The sequence below is a fragment of the Anomaloglossus baeobatrachus genome, chromosome 2, assembly GCF_048569485.1.
Source record: "Anomaloglossus baeobatrachus isolate aAnoBae1 chromosome 2, aAnoBae1.hap1, whole genome shotgun sequence".
Classification (NCBI taxonomy): domain Eukaryota; kingdom Metazoa; phylum Chordata; class Amphibia; order Anura; family Aromobatidae; genus Anomaloglossus; species Anomaloglossus baeobatrachus.
This window is the reverse complement of record NC_134354.1, coordinates 737,082,454-737,105,365: the sequence shown is the minus strand read 5'-3', so window position 1 is coordinate 737,105,365 and position 22,912 is coordinate 737,082,454. Positions and strand designations below refer to the sequence as shown.

Below are 22,912 nucleotides of genomic sequence, written 5' to 3'. Positions count from 1 at the left end.
TCACAGCAGGGGCTAGGTTGTTGCTGGATGTCACACACAGCGACATCACTAGCAACGTCACAAAAGTTGTTCGTTAGTAGCGATGTTGCTAGCGATGTTGCTTAGTGTGACGGGGCCTTAAAGCTTGGGTAAGATTACATCTCAGCCCTTTGATTAGTGGTAAATGTTGGAAGGATTTAGGCCCGTTTCACACATCCGGCATTTCGCCGCTTTGCCGGATCCGTCACACTCCAGTACAGTGCAATACAGTACAATGGCATCGCGGAACCTCCGGTCACATGCTGGAGCTTGCCACAATGCCTTTGTACTGTATTGTACTGTACCGGAGTGTGACGGATCCGGCAAAGTGGCGAAATGCCGGAAGTGTGAAACCGGCCTTACCCATGTATAACTGATGGAAGTTTCGTCCATAGAATTCCAAGGAAAAAACAAAGAAGAGAAAACTGTGGAAAAAGAAAGCGCAATAGGGTCTTACCCCAATATATACAGGGTAAAGCAAGGAGTAATACTACTCACCAATTCGGGTTGTGACAGTCACAACACCTATAACAGCATGTAACATAAAGTCCCGGCAGCGGTCCCCACAGGGCAGATAACAGAGAGTAATAGTAGAGATGGGTTTCACAGCCGCGCCAAAGGACTCCCAGATTCTTCTCAGATTAATGTTTCTTTATTACATGCACAGGTCAAGTCTACGTGTTTCAGGAGAACACAGCTCCCTTCTTCAGGACAAACCAGCAAAGAATCATCAAATCAAAGAGATTTGATGATTCTTTGCTGGTTTGTCCTGAAGAAGGGAGCTGTGTTCTCCTGAAACGCGTAGACTTGACCTGTGCATGTAATAAAGAAACATTAATCTGAGAAGAATCTGGGAGTCCTTTGGCGCGGCTGTGAAACCCATCTCTACTATTACTCTAAGGAAAAAACAAACAGTAATAAACTATATCAATTTATGTCAACAAAAAACACTCCTTTGGATCAATAAAGGGCAGTGACTAGGTATAGTGGCGCACCAGATTTTCCTGTACATACACATGGCACGCTGTGAGGCTATGTTCACTACAGGTTTCCTCCCACAAACATCAATGGCTCTGTCGTGGCTTCCATCAAAAGCCCAGAAGAACGGGAAATGGGTCAGTTCACCAACAAGGACATTGATTTTAACAAAACAGATGGAGACGCTTTCTTCTTTCTGACCTTATTTTTTACATCATCCAAAGAGACTAGCACAAAAACGTGGTTGATCAAGACAACGCCTCCTACTTCATTAAACTCAATTGCCCCGTTGGCAGATCAGTCTGAATCCTGGTTTTCAGGGCTTCATTGACATGTTTCCAAAACATCATCTGAACGCAACCTAAGGCTTCTCCATCCTGGACTAGGAGGCATCTTAGAGCAGCAGAAATCCCACTCCAGTCTGTAAGCAAAGTACACTCCTTCCAGGCGGGGCCTAGCTGTACAAGCCCCACCCCTGCTGATACTGCAGCCAATGAAGGAGAAGCAGGAGGATCCCAGCTTATTACTACATTTAACAATAAGCAGAAAAAGTGCTTTTGTCTGGGTTTTGTGAAACCTTTCAAATCTAAATCTGGGTGAATAAGGCTGCTTTCATATTGCATTCTGATGTCTGTTCAGCTTGCGTCCGAAGCCCCCTAGCCCCTCACAAAACGGGATTCGGACATATGCACCGAAGGGGCCTGACTATAATTGTGCAGATGGAGTCACCATGTGCTCTGTCGTGCAACATTTTCGGGAGGGTACACTTTCAGGAGGCTGACATCCAGACGCAGTTTACTACTTCCGGGTGTCCGCCTCCAGAAAGCGTACCCTTCTGAAAATGTTGCACGACAGAGCACATGGTGACTCCATCTGCACCATTATAGGCAGTGGCCCCATCAGTGCATACTTCCCGTTTTGCGGGGGAGTTCAGATGGAAGCTCAAACAGGACCACTGAACGGAGAGCTGAACACAATGTGAAAGGGGCCTAAGGGAGCCCATCCCCCTAAAGTAAGCGCAAAGTCTTGTAGGTGAAGAAACCCCTATAAAATACCCCTGTTACATAGAAACTGAAGAGTTCAATCAAATACAATGCACCTAAGGCAAACCAGCGATCAGTAAGGGTCAAAGAACATGACAAATCATTGAATAAATCGGGGAACAGTGCGTTAGGATAAGCCAAGCTCTCTAATTAGCAAATTTGATTAAACTTCTGTTTCTGCAGAATGGAGACAATTAGATCACTAAAAAGTGCGATATTTATATAGTGTCAGTCATGTCATTATAGGGATTGGAGAATTAATTGCATGCAGATCCAAATTAAAGGGTGTCCGTCATCCCCAAAATACTAAACACATATATAGGACTCCTAACCATATCGGGTGTGTAAATACATATATATATATATATATATATATATATATATATATATATATATATATATATATATATATATATATATATACTGAGCAGTTCTCCTGACCCCAACTGTGCTCTCTGAAATACACACACATTATATATATATATATATATATATATGTGTGTGTGTATTTCAGAGAGCACAGTTGGGGTCAGGAGAACTGCTCAGTGTGCAAACTGTTTAGGGAGTAAAGGTGCACCAGCTCTTGGCCACACCAAGGGTGCCCCAAAGCCCCTCATTTCATTTGTATCTGGAATAAAGAGTCTTAAAAGTAAATCACAGCAATGACATATATGCTGCTATTATCTTTTTTTTATAGGGATTAAGTCCTCTATACAGGTAAGATATATCTTTGTTAGCCAGTAGAGATAAAAAATTGTTTAACAATTTAAACAATTTTTTGTCCTCTATACAATCATTTAATAAGCTTGATTTGCATTTTGGGGTTACAGACTCTTTAACCGTGTAAATCCGATAACCAAAATTATACACACACACACACACACACACACACACACACACACACACACACACACACACACAGTATTTCGATTAGGATACATCAGTAGATTTGGACCTAGGAATAATGGCTCTTAATAAGCACGATTATTTTCCAGCACAACCACTGACTACTCATTTCTACTTATGAGATGGCGCCATCTAGAGGACAGATACTATCATTCCACTCAACTACATTTGGGCTAAAAAGACATTTTAATTGTCCAAGACCAACACTAAGCAGACCTAAGAGACATTCCCTTGGGCCAATGCTGCCCATGCTCAGGTCAATGTGTGGACATGTATGGCCAGCACGAAACCTGGAATGAAGAGTAACCCTAGGTAAAGCATTATGAGGAGGGATAAAAAAAAAAAAACAGAAAAAAAACAATGCTCAGTGGCTCGTGCCATTTACATAAGCAGAGCCACAGTGACTGGCTGCAGCGGTGATGAGTGCTATTGATGTGATGTCCATAACACCAGCGCTCAATCCAGGGACGTCGAACATCTCATTTCTATCATTTGAGGACCACTATTTTTTTTTTCTTTCAGTGGAAGAACCCTTAAAGATTTCCCTTCACTACTTACTGAAGTGTAAAATGGGATTATGTCACAAATAATTTTAAAAAGGCAAAGGACAAAATCCGATGCAAATCCGCAGCTAAATTCACAGTGGGAGTCAGTCCCCTCCACAGCAGGAATGCACTGAGCACAGTAGATAGGCTATAGCGGTTTCTAGTTATTTTAGCCTGCTCGCTGACACTTTACAGGTAGCAATAGATTTCTTACAAACTGCATCAGTATAAAAAAAATAAAATAAAAAAAAATCTGCAAAAAACTAAAAAAGGGTATGTGTTTTAAAGTGGACAGATTTTGCAGCAAAAATGGCAAATTGTGCAGTCTTTTGGGATTTTTGCTTTTATTTCATTGCGATCAGCGGTGACGTCACCAAGCTAGCCGCGGCCACAGCTGGAGGTTCCCACGGCCCTCCACTTGTGACCGCAGGTAACTTAACCTCAGGTGACTTAAGTGACCTCGCCTCACATGAGGTCACAGAGTTCATTGTGGTCCCCTGAGGTCAGGTTACCTGCAGTCACAAGTGGAGGGCCGTGGGAACCTCCACCTGTGGCCGCAGCTAACCTGAGTGACGTCACCGCTGATCGCGCAGCTCACTCAGTCTCTGTCTGAAGCTCACAGCGGTCGGTCATGTTCCATGATCACGCGCTGTGACTTTAGAGGTAGCAGAGCTAGAATAGTTTTGGGACCCCGTGTGGATTACGTCGGACCTGCAGGGGTGTTTTGAGGGTTAAAGTGGTAAAAGAGGGTGCTTTTCTGTATTTTATTTCAAATAAAGGAATCTGTGTTTGTGTTTACTTTCACTTACAGATTAGTATTGGGGGAGTCTCCTAGTTGCCTTCAAAAATTTATCTAGGCCTGACATTAACCCCTTATTACCCCAACTGCCACCGCACCAGGGCAATTGGAAGAGACAGGTGAAGTGCTGGGATTGGCGCATCTAACTGATGCAGCAATTCTGGAAGGCTGCAGGCTGCTATATTTAGGCTGGGGGGGCCCAATACACATGGGTCTCCCCAGCCTGAGGATAACAGACCCAAGATGTTGGGCCTTATCTTGGCTGGATATCAAAATCGGTGGGGGGAATGTATGTAATTTTTTTTACAATTATTTATTTACAAAAAAAAAAAGACATATCCAGTTCCTGTGAGTTTGATACACAGCCAAAATAACTGCATGGCTGGGGACTGCAGCCTGTGTAGCCATGAGCTTAATCTGTGCAGGGTAGCATAATATGGGGGGACCCCATGTCAATATCTTATTTATTTTAGTGTACAATATAGACCCGCCCATTGGCATCTGATTGACAGCATGTCTGACGCTTCCACTCAGCGTGGGGGCGCGTCCGACTACAACCACTGCCGGTAGGCGGGGGAAGCAGTCCACATGCAAAGAAAGTAATGATTGGCTCCGGAAGTGAATGAGAGGCCCGGGAGCGTATAGCTGCATCAGTGAATCTGTAAGTAGGAAGCGCTTGCTCCTACCTCTTTGAGCCAGATTGTGGTCCCTATAGACTTATATTGGGACCGGCATCCAGCCAGATACCAGGGATCAATCCCCCGCCAACCCCAGGGATCCCTGTGAGTCCTACCATCACTAGTGAAAAACACCAAAAGAATGGACACAAACATGCAGCCAAAAAAAAGCTGAAAATTAAATCTCTAACTTTGCTGGGGAAGGAAAGGCATGCAGCTTGGTGACCCAAACTGCACCAAAAAATGCAGCAAAAAAATACAACGTGCACATGCGGTCTTATGTAGCTACATGTGTCACAATTATGGCATCATTTGCACAAAAAAAATAATCTCATGATCTGCACCAAATTTAATTGGTCTTAGACAATTTCTGCATCATGGGACAAAACTGGCCGATGTGTCAATGAAAAAGGATGTGGATTCTTCAGAGAGCAGTGTGGCCTGAAAAGCATGCCAGAATTTTGCAGCACCCAAGCATGGTAGTGCCCGCTCATTACTAGTTACGAGTACTGAGCACCTGAGCATGGTAGTGCCCGCTCATCACTAGTTACGAGTACTGAGCACCCGAGCATGGTAGTGCCCGCTCATCACTAGTTACGAGTACTGAGCACCCGAGCATGGTAGTGCCCGCTCATCACTAGTTACGAGTACTGAGCACCCGAGCATGGTAGTGCCCGCTCATCACTAGTTACGAGTACTGAGCACCCGAGCATGGTAGTGCCCGCTCCTCACTAGTTACCAGTACTGAGCACCTGAGCATGGTAGTGCTCGCTCATCACTAGTTACCAGTACTGAGCACCCGAGCATGGTAGTGCTCGCTCATCACTAGTTACCAGTACTGAGCACCCGAGCATGGTAGTGCCCCCTCATCACTAGTTACGAGTACTGAGCACCCAAGCATGGTAGTGCCCACTCATCACTAGTTACGAGTACTGAGCACCCGAGCATGGTAGTGCCCGCTCATCACTAGTTACGAGTACTGAGCACCCGAGCATGGTAGTGCTCGCTCATCACTAGTTACCAGTACTGAGCACCCGAGCATGGTAGTACTCGCTCATCACTAGTTACGAGTACTGAGCACCCAAGCATGGTAGTGCTCGCTCATCACTAGTTACAAGTACTGAGCACCTGAGCATGGTAGTACTCGCTCATCACTAGTTACGAGTACTGAGCACCCAAGCATGGTAGTACTCGCTCATCACTAGTTACAAGTACTGAGCACCTGAGCATGGTAGTGCTCGCTCATTACTAGTTACGAGTACTGAGCACCCGAGCATGGTAGTGCTCGCTCATCACTAGTTACCAGTACTGAGCACCCGAGCATGGTAGTGCTCGTTCATCACTAGTTACGAGTACTGAGCACCCAAGCATGGTAGTGCCCGCTCATCACTAGTTACGAGTACTGAGCACCCGAGCATGGTAGTGCCCGCTCATCACTAGTTACCAGTACTGAGCACCCGAGCATGGTAGTGCCCGCTCATCACTAGTTACCAGTACTGAGCACCCGAGCATGGTAGTGCTCGCTCATCACTAGTTACTAGTTCTTAGCACCCGAGCATGGTAGTGCCCGCTCATCACTATTCCACATTAAAAGTGGTCTTTTAGTTACAGGGTATTGATGACTTAGCCTAAAGATAAGTCATCAATATCAAATGAGTGAGGGTCCAGCTTCCAGCAAATCCACCAATCAGCTGTTGTAAGTGAGAAGAAGCCGAGAAGCACCTTTCCTTGAGTTTACACCGCTCGCTGCCGGAGCTTATAACAGCTGATGGCTGAAGGTGCCCGGTGTTAGGCCCCCACTATCCTAACGATATATCATTAATATTTGGTAACCTCTAATTTCCCCTACAATCTGCAATACACAGTTTAAAAACTACAGCTTTTGTCCGCTCTGTCCCTCAGCTAATAATGGTCACTCTTGTTAAAACATTTCTCCCGCAAATGTGCATTTACAGCAAATTCTCAAGATGCCTCTGTTTACAGTCCGACCATTACAAGCTGTGTAATTGGCCACACTGTCCGCTCCAGTGTAAGGACGACCGCACTGTTATTACCGCAGAGGTCACGGAAACAACCCTCTAGTGCTCCCCACCCCAATTAATTTGGTGCTAAACAGAAACACAGAAATAATACTAAAAAAGTAGTATAAAAAAAAAAAAAAGCAAGAAAATCTAAAAATCAGGTTTATGTACTTATAATATACAATGATCAGCAGGAAAACTAGGACAGGAGAATATAGCGCATAGTATATACAGTGTCCTTAACGCAGTAAGTAGGCACCGATACACAGAGGGCTACCTTTAGGCCTGGTTTATATATTAAGATTTATATGCAATTTCATCGGTTTTGATCATATTGTGATCATTGTTGCATGTAAATGACCCGAAGCAATTGCAGTCGTACCTGCAAAAAATCTTTTAGTGATTACTACAAGGAATAAGAAGGTTCTCCAGGGACAGAACACCTGGATATGGCAAAAGATGTTAAAGGGGGTGTCCAGTAACAAAATATTGATGACCTATCTCTTTATCAGAGCAGTGGTGGTCCGACGCTCATGAGCCTAACAGTAAGTAGAACAGGACTCGACAGCAGCCGCTAACAGACTGAACGGTCGCCGGCGCCTGGCGGAGCTTAGAGGAACGGCTTGGCAACAGTGCAGGGTGTCTGACCCCAATAATGTGATTTCGATGACCAATCCTATAGACCGTTCATCAGTATATTGTAACCCACACACTCAAAGAACAAAAAAGGAGGTCAGCTATGTTTCAGATTAAAAAGTTGTCTGGTACTTTAATATTGATGTCCTATAGTTAGGATAGGTGGTAAATACCTGATCAGTGGGGGAGCAACACATGTTCCGATGCCGGATAGATGTGATCAGACTTTAAATGAATTGTGTGTATCTGCAGCACCCGGTTGTGACTCCTAACGAGTCGACAGAGCTGTGCTTTTCCGCTTCGCTGCCATCCGGCACCGGGTATCACCTCCCCACCCCAATGACCTGGCATTGATTACCTATCCCAAGGTTAGCCCATCAATATTAAAGTACCAGAAAACCCCTTTAAAGTGAACCTGTCAGGTGCAATATGCACGCAGTACCACGAGCAGTTCTGGGTGCAAATTGCTAATCCCTGCCTAAAGGTGGTGTCACACACAGCGACAACGACGTCGCTGCTAAGTCACCATTTTCTGTGACGTTGCAGCAACGTCCCATGATGTCGCTGTGTGTGACATCCAGCAACGAGCTGGCCCCTGCTGTGAGGTCGCCGGTCGTTGCTGAATGTCCTGCTTCATTTTTTGCTCGTCGGTCTCCCGCTGTGAAGCACACATCGCTGTGTGTGACAGCGAGAAAGTGACGAACTGAAGCGAGCAGGGAGCTGGCGTCTGGCAGCCTGCAGTAAGCTGTAACCACGGTAAACATCGGGTAACCAAGAAGCCCTTTCCTTGGTTACCCGATATTTACCTTAGTTACCAGCGTCCGCCGCTCTCACGCTGTCAGTGCCGGCTCCCTGCACACGTAGCTGGAGTACACATCGGGTAATTAACCCGATGTGTAATCTGGCTAGGAGAGCAGGGAGCAGGCACTGGCAGCGTGAGAGCGGCGGATGCCAGTAACTAAGGTAAATATCGGGTAACCAAGAGAAGTGCTTTCCTTGGTTACCCGATATTTACCTTAGTTACCAAGCGCAGCATCGCTTCCACGTGTCGCTGCTGGCTGGTCACTGGTGAGATCTGCCTGTTTGACAGCTCACCAGCGACCATGTAACGACGCATCAGCGATCCTGATAAGGTCAGGTCGCCCATCGTTATTGCTGCTGCCTCGCTATGTGTGACCCCAGCTTTACTGTCCCTGTATACACTAGCATAGATAAAGGGATCTTTAGAAAAAGTATTCCTAAAGATATTTTATCTTATGCTAATGAGGCCAGAGACTAGTCACAAGGGCGTTCGTTCCGTTACTCATTCTGCCCTCTTAGCACGCCTACAGGGGTGTACTTAAATGCTATTCAATGCCCATTGCACAGTGTCATTAGTGGTAGCGACACGCGTACCTGTGTCCAGAATGCCGGGTTTAGGTTCAGTGCGCATGATCAGAAGTCCCAGCAATTCCAGTTATGCGCACTATGAAGCCAGGTGTATGCGTCCCGGCTTCAGAAAGGTCTAGTGCGCATGACCGGAAGTGCCAGGGACATCTAATTATGTGCACTGTCCGGCGTCTGAGGTGGTGACAACGGACACAGGTACGTGAGTCACCGCTGATGACGCTGGGCAATGAATAGCACGTCCCTGTGGGTGTGCTGCCATGCTAAGAGGGTGGAATGAACGCAGGAACTAACTCGTGACCAGTCCCCGGCCTCATTAGCATATCAAAAAGGATCTTTAGAAATACTTTTTCTAAAAGATCTCTTTATCTGCTACTAAGTACAGGGACGGTTAGGCAGGGATTAGCAATATGCACCCAGAACTGCTCATGGTCCTGGGTGCATATTGCACCTGACAGGTTCTCTTTAAGATTAAATTTTGAAATAGTTTCCTTATCTCCCATCACCGCAACTAGCGACCCCCCCACGTTCAGGTGGGTGGAGAGCTCGATAGTTACACCCTCAGTGATCGGACATTTAATTAAGACGCTTAATTCAGTTCTCTCCAGCAAACACTTCTTGTAGAAGTTGTCCGTGGGGGGATTTGAACCCCGCACCCCGGTGCTGTAAAGCCACAGTACTGACTACCGAGTCACCATGCTGTCCAACATACAAACATTTATGCCAATAACCAATCCAGGTGGAAACCTATTCACAAGGTGGAAAACTTCGCTCTTCAGGAAGCCATTATCAAACAGTAGGGAGATCGAATCCATTTACTAAACAGGCAAAAAGCATCTGCAAGAAATTCAGAAAATTGTGCAGATTTAGTACAGATAAATCTCTTAAGACACATATATGCACTCGGATACCTCTAGAATTCCTCTTCTGGTGCCTTTGTTTTTAACAGATATCCAAGATGAGGAGTTACTAAAGTTTAGAATACTTTGCCAACAACTAAAGCACATCAAGCATCGATTTTTTACCCTTGGCCAAAATTGTTAGAAGAAAACAAAGGGAATCTGTCACCAGCTTTTGCTCCCCCATCTGAGAGCAGCATAATGTAGAGACAGAGACCATGATTCCAGCGATGTGTCACTTAGGCTACTTTCACACATCCGGTTTGATCAGTGCGGCTCAATCCGGCTTTGAAACCTATGCTACGGATGCGTCGAAAAAAACACATCCTTTGCATAAGTTTTTACATGCGGCCCGTCCGTTTTTTTTCCGGTTGCGGCACGCTACTGAGCATGTGCAGTGGAAGAAACCGCATGCGGCGGCCGGATGCGTTTTTTGCCGCATCCGGCGTCTATAGGCATGCATTGAAAAATGCGCCGCAGTGGCCAGATGAGGCGCGATGTGGGTTTTTTTTGCTGGAGCAAAAAACGTGCCAGGGAACGTTCCATCCGGCCGCCGCATCGACTAAATCTGCCGCATGCGGCAAAAACCGGACGGAACGCAAGCCCATGCGGCGCCAATGCAAGTCAATCCTGGAAAAAACGAAACCGGCGGCAAAAAAAACGGTTTAGTTTTTTTTTCAGCAGAGCGCCAGATTGTGCCGCACTGCTACAGCCGGATGTGTGAAAGTAGCCTTTCTGAGCTGTTTGCTGTCATTTTGATAAAAATCACTGCTTTCGCTGCTGCATATCTAGTAATTATACAGAGCTGATGAATATGCTGGACTACCTGCAGCACGTCAAGTAGTCCTCTAATGATAATCTCCTGCTGATTAATCAGTGATTTTATCAAAACTACACTAAGCAACCCAGTAAGTGACACATCGCCGAAATCAGGGTCTCTAATATTTTGCTCTCAGATTAGGTGGCAAAAAACTGGTGACAGATTCCCTTTAAAAGGCTATGGACACCTCTAACATGGATAAAATATATTTTTATGCTAGTGTTGTCAGCAGGGAGACCACAGTGAAAGTCCAGAGCGTCCAGAACCCCGATCGCGGGCATGGACATTGCGTTCTTCTGCGGAGAGCACTTGCATCTCCACAGGAGAAGACACGCTGCGTCCAGGACGCAGTGTTTGCGGATCATGGGCACGTACCCTTAGAAAGCACAGCTTCTATCCTGCACTCATTTCCTCCTCTATAGGCTGTGTGTGCACAGTGCGTTTTTTTAAGCAGATTGTGCTGCATGTCTCTCCTTATGCCAGCAAAGTCAATGACAATTCTGAAGTATTGCACACATTGCTTATTTTTTCCTTGCAGATTTGGTGCAATCTGCCGCATGTCAATTCTCAATGCATTTATTTCCTGCGTTTTATAGCCCTTCCACCCATAGACTTCATTAAGAAAAATGCAAGGCATGAAATCGCAACAAAACATGCGTTCTTTGGTGTGTTTTTCTGCTGGAAGGTCAGATTTGATGCAAAAAAAGTTCTGCACCAAATCTGCAAATTGTTCTCATAGCCATAATCTGTTTTCTGTGACCTCCCCGAGACTGTAGATACTTTCCTCTCTGTAGATTTGTGTACAACCTGTTCCCTGCTGCAATTGTTAATACAGAGAAATCAATAGGGGGTCTCTGAAATTTGCAATGTATCTGCAGACCTATGAGCTGGATAAAGGGTTTAGGCCATTGATTGTCTGTTCTGTTTAGCACAATCACAAAAGTATAATAATGAAATTGGCATGATCTGCATTCCTGCGTCACACTGCTGCCAATCACTGAGCACAGCGGTTGTGGCCTTTATATCAGCAGAGCTCAGTGATTGGCTGCAGCACTATCGACACGTCACGTCACCACTGCAGCAAAACAACACAGATCAGGGGCCAGAGGTGGGATTCTGTGCCAGGTAGGGGCATGCAAAGCCCAGGTTGTTTTTGGTCTTTTTTTTTCTTTTTTTATTATTTTGTTCCGCCTGCAAAAAAAAAAAAAAAAACGCTTCATAGCACACAGTAATGTCAAAATAACACTGATGTGCACGCTTTGTCTTTTGCTCCTTCTTTCAACTGTTAAGATTTGTCAACCGTGAAAAGTTTAAAAGATTCAACGAAGTGTAAAATAAAGAGAAAAGACCCCAGAAAAGTCACTTCAGGAAAAAGACCGCAGACATTTTCCTAAAAAACGGATTCACCTAGAAAAACCTTGGCGGGAAATATAGCCCTTCTGGAAATGAGACGTTCCCAGGATATACAGTGAACGTGCCTGCGGAGAAAAGCTCTCCGAAAGGGACAAGTGCCTTATAAAGCATCTTTGCTTTCCTCATAACGCCGGTGGTTTGGGTGAACGGCACCTTTTAGACCAATTCATCATTTACGACTTTGCAAAGTGGTCACACAAGGTTACGCAGTTGGACTTCAGTACCCGAGTGGAGGACAACGCAACGTGTGACCTTCAGAAGAATCGTGTGACTATTTAACCTAACAAAATTCATTTTTGACAATTCCTCAAACATGTTCCGGATTTGATAAACTTGGTGCACAATCCCACCGTACAGAGTCAAATAAAAAATGATGAATCAGGGCCAGTGAAGGTTTTTTGGGGGGAGGTTTGCCACATCAACGAATCCAGAACCAGGGAATTCACTTTGTAACTGAACTCGATAGGCAAAAACTGGAAAAAAAAAATGACCATGGCGTTTACTAAAAGGTCAGTAGTATGAGGACAAGTCGTTCTGTTGTGGCTTTGCCATTTTCCACTTTTCAGAAAATTGGCGGCATTTCGGTTATCCCGTGTGAATCATAAACCATTACTATGTAACGGTGGAAGTCGGGGTCCCCCGAGAAAGGCACCAGCCACAGCGATGGACGCAGATGGGGGAACGCGCCGGACGCAGAAGAACCCAGGCGCCGGACGCAACAGAACCTGGGCACCACACCGGACCCATGGGACTGCGCCGGACACAGACAAGGGAAGCCAGCACTGTGCTGGCTTCAGAGGACCCTGGGGAACGCGCCGGCCACCGCGCCAGCTGCAGCAGAACCTGGGCACCACACCCACCCATGGGAACGCACTGGACACAAATAAGGCAAGCCGACACTATGCTGGACCCAGGGGAAGGCGCTGGCCACAGCGACAGATGCAGACGTGGGAACGCGCCGGACGCAGCAGAACCTGGGCACCGCACCGGACTATTGGGAACGCGCCGGACACAAACAAGGTAAGCCGGCACCATGCTGGACCAGGGGACCATAAGAAAGGCACCGGCCACAGCGACGGACGCAGACGGGGAACGCGCTGGCCACAGTGCCGGACACAGCAGAACCCAGGCGCCGGATGCAACAGAACCTGGGCATCGCACTGGACCCATGGGAACGCGCCGGACACAGACAAGGGAAGCCGGCACTGTGCTGGATCCAGGTTACCCTGGGGAAGGCGCCAGCCGCAGCGACTAATGCAGATGCGGGAACGCATCAGATGCAGCAGAACCTGGGCACCGCACCGGACTATTGGGAATGCGCCGAACACAAACAAGGGAAGCCAGCACGGTGCTGGACCCAGGGGAAGGCGCAGGCCACAGAGACGGAGGCAGATAGGGAAACGCGCCGGCCACAGAGACGGACGCAGACAGGGAAACCGGTCACCGCGCCGGACGCAGGGGAACCCGAGCACCGCGCCGGACGCAGCGGAACCCGGGCACCTCGCCGGACGCAGCGGAACCCGGGCACCTCGCCGGACGCAAAGGAACCCGGGCACCTCGCCGGACGCAAAGGAACCCGGGCACCTCGCCGGACGCAAAGGAACCCGGGCACCTCGCCGGACGCAAAGGAACCCGGGCACCGCGCCGGACGTAGCGGAACCCGGGCACCTCGCCGGACGCAGCGGAACCCGGGCACCTCGCCGGACGCAGCGGAACCCGGGCACCTCGCCGGACGCAGCGGAACCCGGGCACCTCGCCGGACGCAGCGGAACCCGGGCACCTCGCCGGACGCATAGGAACCCGGGCACCGCGCCGGACGCAGAGGAACCCGGGCACCTCGCCGGACGCAGCGGAACCCGGGCACCTCGCCGGACGCAGCGGAACCCGGGCACCTCGCCGGACGCATAGGAACCCGGGCACCGCGCCGGACGCTGTAGACTTCGCCAATTACAAGCTGCTGTGCAGATTTTCTCTAGGACTTTTCATTTTTAACAACTAAAATGTTGCACAGTCCCAACATCCCAGTATTCGTGCCCTCCTGTGTGCAGCCAGAGATGGCACCATGTGGTCAGTGCCAGGAGCGGAGGACAGGGGCTCGGGCATTACAGGATCCCCCACTAGATCACAGTACAACACACTGCAAGCAGCAGCCGGAGACAGGAAGGGACATGGCAGAGCCCGTGCCCCTGCCCCATGTGGGCACCTGCCCTCACACACGGAGCCAGCACGGCCCGCCTGCACCCGCCACACGCACGGCCCGCCTCACCCTCCTCACCATTAAAACTTTGGCAGCGCTCTCCAGCTGGGCGATCACTTCACTCGCACCCAGCGCCGCCATCATGGGCTCTGTTCAATGACGCGCCACGCAGTGCAGTGTGGGATAAAGCGGGGAGCAGGGCCAATGGCGGCCCTGGGGGAGGGGAGGCAGAGGAGGGTCCTCCGCTGAGGGGAGAAGGGAGCAGAAGTTTTGTGGAGACGGTGTGGCGGCATGGCGGGGCTGAGGGCAGGGAGCGAGTCGCTGATGACGGGAAAGCTCCACTTTCCACAGCACTTTCACTGGTCTTTTAGATACTGAGGAAAGATTCCTCACAAATCCCAGAAACAGAGAGACCCCAACTTCACCATGCGGGGGGCTGCCAACCGCCGGGAGTCCGGGACAGGCCAATGGGTCATTAGTGATGAGCGAGCACTGCCATGCGAGGGTGCTCGGTTCTGGTAACAGGCAGTCAGACCCTCAGATGGGCTCGCCTGGTGTACCGAGCCCAATGGAAGCTCTTCTAGAAAAACGCATAAGTCCCCCATTGGCTTCCATTACACTCGGTACTGCAGTCGCGAGCGTCCGACTGCGCGTTACTAGATCCGAGCACCCAAGCGTGGTAGTTTCGATAAATGAGAAAGGAGGCACTCACCGATCAGTGGAATATTTTTTTCAACTTCTTTTAATCTTCAGGTATGTGGGGAGGGAACAGGGATGGGTGCACACGGACGACGGCGGCCGTTTCGCACCGATTACCGGCGCTTCAACGGGTCCATGATCATGGGGGATCATGGACCCGTGGAAGCGCCGGTAATCGGTGCAAAACGGCCGCCATCATCCGTGTGCACCCATCTCTGTTCCCTCCCCACATGCCTGAAGATTAAAAGAAGTTGAAAAAAATATTCCACTGATCGGTGAGTGCCTCCTTTCTCATTTATCGAAGTTGTTACATTTGGATCTCTGCAGAGCATCACGAGTTGTGGATCCATAGTAGAGTGAAATAATCACCGTAACAGGTGGGAAATGAGAGCCGGTCTCCATTACAGCGGAGACACTGCAAGTTGGCCCTTAAGATCATAGCATGGAATAGTGCCCAGTGTTGGCCCTCATCAGTGCTCCCACCTGGCCAGAATCCTACTCCACACTGATGAGTGGCAATACCCCGGAACAGCTGTCTGTGGATGGATATCTGGCCTTGGTATTTCCCTTGTCATATCTTTAAACTTGTCAAAGAGTTGGATATTGACTAAAAGAGCCACTTAATATGGTGGTTACGGTGGTTTCCAAAAAGAGCAACGCCTTGGCTAGGTCCTTCCCGGAGGGATATCTGGCTAGTTTCTGTGTCGAGACTCCTAACAGAGGCTCCACGGACTTTTTTGATTTGCATATTTCCCAGGGGGCAATGCACCTAGGATTTCACTGTGTTGAGCGCCTTTACTGGCTGCTGGCAGTGTTTTCTCTGGCTGGTCTCCCCGAAATCCGTGATTGTTTTGTCTTGATGCACATTCATTAGCTTGTTTGGGGGAGTACTAACATGCTAATGGGGTCGACTAGCCAGGGGAACTAATGCCAAGGGGACTAGTGCCCTCGCTCATTAGCATACGATAAAAGATCTTTAGAAATACTTTTTCCAAAGATCTCTTTATCTGTGCTACCAGATGCAGGGATTAGCAATATGCATCCAGAACTACTAGTGGTTGTGGGTGCATATTGGACCTGACAGGTTCCCTTTAATTATTTTCGCAGGATAAGTTATAGTTTCAATCAACACTATTTTATTTTACCACACGATGGGCTGGAAAAAAATGTGCAGTGAAATGGTAAAAAGGAAAAACACAAGTGCGCCATTATTTTCTTGGGTTTGTCTTTATGGTGTTCATTGTGCAGTACACATTACAGGCAGGGCTGTGGAGTCGGTAAGCCAAACCTGTGACTCCGACTCCTCCATTTCCCTTGCACCGACTCCGACTCTGACTTACACATATATTGCTTATATTTAAGTGAAAAATGTATTGTAGTACAATGTGAACATCAGACATTTAATCATTTTATGATACAATAATCAAGATTTTTAAATAGAACATAAAATATATTTTTTGGAATATAACTTTAGAACACAAAAAACGGTAAAAAATTGTAAATATGTAATACAGATTATATATATATATATACATACTGTATATATACAGTATGAGTGTATATATATATACTGTATATATACAGTATGTGTATGTATATATATATATATATATCACTATGTAATAAACTATGTAAGTGGCAAAAAACAGTTTTCAACAAAAACATACTAAATAACATTTGTGCAGTCTATGAATTTGTTCTAAGAAATAGAATTGCCTCCATCAGATCCTCCTTCGCAGATGACCTCAAATCTGACCTAATAATTTTAAGGCTGGAGAACAACCTCTCTACAGTAACTTGGGTTGGAGGCAAAGCCGTAACCACATGGGCAACATCTCTAACAATTTCCGGGTATAAAAGAATTGCCTCATGCAGTCAGTTTTGATGAACGGTTGAATTTTTCTATTTCTTTGAGAAGAAGTGAAAAATGTTGCTGAAATCTGGTCAATCTGCTACTATAGGAGACAGAGTGACATCTTTATCCTTGCGGCAAATCTTTGCCTGCTCCATGTCATCCAAATACTTGTCAAAGTTAAACTCCTTATCTGATGAGGATGAAGATATGGCAGCAGTAGCACTGTCAGGACCCAAGTCCTCTTGCGTCTGGCAGTCCGGTAAGCCACTCATCCTAACTGCTATTGCAGTCAGAGCTTCTTTTCTATTTTTGGAAGTTGGAGTGTTTGTTGTTTTTTTTTAGATTTGCCTATCTTAGGAGGATATCTGTTTGGGCAGGTAACTATTACTGTGCAGAATTATTAGGCAACTTAATAAAAACCAAATATATTCCCATCTCACCTGTTTATTTTCACCAGGTAAATCAATATAACTGCACAAAATTTAGAAGTAAGCATTTTTGACATGCAAAAACAAAACCCATAAAAATTAGTGACCAATATAGCCACCTTTCTTTCTGATGACACTCAACAGCCTACCATCCATAGATTCTGTCAGTTGCTTGATCTGTTTACAATCAACATTGTGTGCAGCAGCCACCACAGCCTCCAGACACTGTTCCGAGAGGTGTACTGTTTTCCCTCCCTGTAGATCTTACATTTTATGAGGGACCACGGGTTCTCTATGGGGTTCAGATCAGGTGAACAAGGGGGCCATGTCATTATTTTTTCATCTTTTAGACCTTTACTGGCCAGCCACGCTGTGGAGTAGTTGGATGCATGTGATGGAGCATTGTCCTACATGAAAATCATGTTTTTCTTGACCGATACCGACTTTTTCCTGTTCCACTGCTTGAAGAAGTTGTCTTCCAGAAACTGGCAGTAGGTCTGGGAGTTGAGCTTCACTCCATCCTCAACCAGAAAAAGTCCCACAAGTTCATCTTTGATGATACCAGCCCATACCAGTACCCCACCTCCACCTTGCTGGTGTCTGAGTCGGAGTGGAGCTCTCTGCCCTTTACTGATCCAGCCTCTGGCCCATCCATCTGGCCCATCAAGAGTCACTCTCATTTCATCAGTCCTTAAAACCTTTGAAACATCATTCTTAATATATTTCGTGGTCACGTCTTGACGTTTTATCTGATGTTTCTTGTTCAAAGGTGATCATTTTTCAGCCTTCCTTACCTTGGCCATGTCCCTGAGTATGGCACACCTTGTGCTTTTTGATACTCCAGTAACGTTGCAGCTCTGAAATATGGCCAAACTGGTGGCAAATGGCATCTTGGCAGCTTCACGCTTGATTTTCCTCAATTCATGGGCAGTTATTTTGCCCATAACGCTTTTTACGACCCTGTTGGCTATTTGCCATGAAACACTTGATTGTTCGGTGATCACGCTTCAAAAGTTTGTCAATTTCAAGACCGCTGCATCCCTCTGCAAGACATCTCACAATTTTGAACCTTTCAGAGCCCGTCAAATCTCTCTTCTGACCCATTTTGCCAAAGGAAAGGAAGTTGCCTAATAATTAAGCACCCCTTATATAGGGTGTTGATATCATTACACCACACCCCTCCTGATTACAGAGATGCACATCACCTGATTTATTTAATTGGTAGTTGGCTCTCAACCCTATACAGCCTGGAGTAGGACAACATGTATAAAAATCATCATGTGATCAAAATACTAATTTGCCTAATAATTCTGCACACAGTGTAATCTGAATCTCCTCCCTTTTAGTTTCATCCCATTGCTTCTTGTACTTCCTTGTGCTAATGAGAATATGGTGGTTCCCTCTGCACTGTGACTAACTTTCAGATATTTGTAGACTGCTATTAAGTCTCCTCTCAGCCTTCTCTTTTTCAAAGAGAGAATTTTTGTGTTGTGTTCCGAAAAGCACATTAAAAAAAGTACTAAAGATGTAATAAAAGAAATGCAAATAACCTTAATTAGCTGACTGGTGTAGTAATGCGGCAGAAAATTTAGAGCATCAAAAATGCGTCAAAAAGTTCACGTGATAGTACTTTTGGTCTAAGTGCTCTCCGTGAAAAAAATGAAAGCACTTGGGATGTTCAGATTAAGATGTGTGGGGGCTTTTACGGCCTATGTGTGAAACATATTACAGCATTAACTCGTTTCTTTTGTATGTTGGGTGAGATTCACTTATTCAAGTATAGGAGCACAAAAACAAATAACAGATCCCGTGCGGATTAATTGTACGACATTCGATTTTTGTAGATACATGTCAATTCTTTAACTCGGGAAACTCTATTTGGTTTTCTAAATATTAATAACAACTGATGCTTAAAAACTGATGTCATATGGATGACAATTGTGATGAAATGTACCTTTTTTTGGGTGGGGAGGGCTAGGGGGATGAAACTCTCATGTGAACTTAGAATAGGGTCCAATTTTCATCCAGAAAAGTGGTACGATTTTTTTTTCCTCAATTGTCACCCTTGTGCAATCCGGTTTTTTTTTTCCAACTCAGCAGTTATTAATATATTTACAAGACCATTTAAAATTTCCTATACTACAAAATTGTAATGTATCCATACAAATCGGATGCCAAACTGGGACTCTGTATTGCATCCGATTTTTTTTCTTGCACCCATCTGATTTCGGAGTGAAGTCGCAACACGATGCTATTTTTTCACAGACAGATTTTGTCAGTGAAGAAAATTGGTAATCAGCATTGCCTTATTGAATAAGATTGGTCCTAGAGTTAGGGGTGCTTCACACACAGCGAGCTCGCTGCCGAGATCGCTGCTGAGTCACGCTTTTTGTGACGCAGCAGTGACCTCATTAGCGATCTCGCTGTGTGTGACAATGAGCAGCGATCTGGCCCCTGCTGCGAGATCGCTGCTCGTTACACACAGCCCTGGTTCGTTTTCTTCAAAGGCGCTCTCCCGCTGTGACACACAGATCGCTGTGTGTGACAGCGAGAGAGCGACAAATGAAGCGAGCAGGGAGCAGGAGCCGGCGTCTGACTGTTGAGGTAAGCTGTAACCAAGATAAACATCGGGTAACCAAGGTGGTTACCCGATCTTTACCTTAGTTACCAGCCTCCGCAGCTCTCACGCTGCCTGTGCTGCCGACTCCGGCTCTCTGCACATGTAGCTGCTGTACACATCGGGTTAATTAACCCGATGTGTACTGTAGCTAGGAGAGCAAGGAAGCGGTGTGCGCTGGTAACTAATGTAAACATCGGGTAACCATACCCGATGTTTACCTTAGTTACCAGTGTCCGCAGCTTCCAGACGCCGGCTCCGTGCAAGCGCAGCGTCGCTTGCACGTCGCTGCTGGCTGGGGGCTGGTCGCTGGTGAGATCTGCCTGTTTGACAGCTCACCAGCGACCATGTAGCGATGCAGCAGCGATCCTGACCAGGTCAGATCGCTGGTCGGATCGCTGCTGCATCGCTAAAGTGTGAAGGTACCCTTATTCGATGAAAATCAGATAGCACTCGTCCTATTTATACAGTGGTGTGAGCGAGTCCTGCTATGATGTGCAGGCTTTGTAAAGCCTCCTTCACACATCCGTGTCTCCGGTATGTGGGACATACATTTCCGCACGTAACAGAGACATGGACACACGTAGACCCATTAAATTCAATGGTTTGGGCACACGTCCGTGTTTTCACACGAACCGTGTGTTCCTCTGGAGCATACGCGTTTCTGTGTGCTCCACATGGCGGCATGTCCATTTTCTGCCTGTAGCAGAAAGCTAAAAAAAAGAAACCTGGGTGTGTTTTGCAGCATTTTATGAGAATTTTTGCAAAAAAAACAACAAAAAAACGGCTAATGTTTTCTGCATTGTTTTAATCAACAACTTAAAAAATAAAGCCTCCAAATTGCCCCGAAAGACGCTACAAAAGAACACTGTCACGCTGGTAACCTCACTGCGCCATGTGTCGGGCATAGCCCCGAGAGGCGTGGCTAAAGGCGCACTTTACACGCTGCGATCTCGCTAGCGAGCGTACCCGCCCCCATCGGTTGTGCGTCACGGGCAAATCCCTACCCGTGGCGCACAACATCGCTTACACCCATCACACGGACTTACCTTCCCTGCGACGTCGCTGTGGCCGGCGAACCGCCTCCTTTCTAAGGGGGCAATTCGTTCGGCGTCACTAAGCGACCGCCCAATAGAAGCGGAGGGGCGGAGATGAGCGGGACGAACATCCCGCCCACCTCCTTCCTTCCTCATTGCGGGCGGCCGCAGGTACAGTGATGTTCCTTGTTCCTGCAGTGTCACACATAGCGATGTGTGCAGCCGCAGGAATGACGAACAACCTGCATCCTGCAACAGCAACGATATTTGGGAATGGAACGATGCATCAACGATCAATTTTGATCGTTAACGGTCGTTCGTGCGTTTCACACGCAACGACGTCACTAACGAGGCCGGATGTGCGTCACGAATTTTGTGACCCCCAACAACATCTCATTAGCGATGTCGTTGCATATAAAGCGGCCTTTAGTGTCTACACAGTCTTCACTAGAGCCTGGAATGGTGAGGATAGGCTGGGCTGCCGTTAGATACCAGGTACCAATTCAGCGTAGTCCTCAAGACAACAGCAGCTGACCGAAGGATCAGAGTGGTTGGTACGAAGTATAGGAGGGCTGGATGTAGAACAGGAAAGTAAACCACACCTAAAGTAGACTTCACTATTTTTTTCTACTCTGAAAGAAACCGATGTAGAAGATATGTCACGTGCACTAGAAGTGTATTTTCCCTTTGACATCAATAGGAAGCTTGTTTCACCCCTTTTGATCCGACGAAATCCTATTGTTAAAATTTGACCTGTCACTTCACACCACGTTCCAGTTCCAGTTAAGTTTATTATGCAAATAATGTTTTTCTCTGATTTTACCAAATGGTCAATGCAAATGAGTCAATATAATGTTCAAATCATCAACCGTTGAAGAATAATTCAAATTTTTGTGGGTAAACATCCCAATTAGCACAGTATTTTTTTTCATGACTAACAAAACCTCAAAACGTGCTGTTCCAAATTATTATACACAACAGAATTTCCAAATATTTTATAGGTAGTAAAGAACTAAAAATAGTCATTTATTGAATTTGTAGAATTCAGAGGTCACATTTTCTGAAATCAAAAGCTTTTGAAATCAAAAACATCTTATAGTAACAGTCCAAGTTACATGTTAACATAGGACGCCTTCTTTGATATCACCTTCTTAATTTTTCCATCCGTTGAACTTGTATTTTTGGATAGCTTCTGCTTGAATTTCTTTCCTGAATGTTAGAATAGATTCCTGGAGCTGCTGTTTTGATGGGAACTGCCTCCCACCCTCATAGATGTTTTGCTTGAGGATACTCCAAAGGTTCTCGGTAGGATTGAGGTCAAGAAAGACAGGTGGCCACACTATGAGTTTCTCTCCTTTTATGCCCATAGTAGCAAAAGATGTAGAGGTATTCTTTGCAGCATGAGATGGTGCATTGCCATGCTGGAAGATGATTTTGCTACGGATGGCATAGTTCTTCTTTTTGTGCCATGAAAAAGAGTGGTCAGTCTGAAACCTAAAGTGGCCTACCAGCTCTCTACTTATGATTTAAACCCAACACATGATTCTGCCACCTTCTTGGTGATGTCACAGACTTGTTGGGTCATGATGGTGGTGTACCACCCCTGTGGAAGCAGCTGAGCTGCTCAGATCCGGGTTCACTGTGGCTCGAGGGTGTCCGGACCTGGGGGTTGTGCGGCCACTCGAATGAAAAAGGGACTATTATTTACAGGGGGGTTATAGTTCGTGACGCCACCCGTGGTGTTTGGTAATTAGGAGTACCACCACTGCTGTTGGGAGTACCCGGGGATGATGGAATGGGGCAGCAAGGTGTTGGGACCCACCACAGGTAGGGGTTGCCCCGGAACTCTGTGAAAGGAGGGAAGTGCTGTGGGGATGAAGGGGTCACTCTCGTACTCACTCAGTCCATAAGCAGACACCGACAACCGGGTAAACCAAG

At 46.7% G+C, this 22,912-nt stretch overlaps 1 protein-coding gene across 1 annotated transcript in view; it reads right to left on the bottom strand.

The window, feature by feature from the left end:
* The window catches only part of XPO4 (exportin 4), a 185,530-nt gene extending 171,027 nt beyond the window's left edge, over nt 1-14,503 (bottom strand). The window contains exon 1 of the mRNA XM_075337399.1: nt 14,417-14,503. Within this exon, the coding sequence (XP_075193514.1) occupies nt 14,417-14,482 (66 nt within the window). The 5' untranslated portion in view covers nt 14,483-14,503. The remainder of the gene's footprint in view (nt 1-14,416) is intronic.
* Between the last annotated feature and the right edge of the window lie 8,409 nt (nt 14,504-22,912).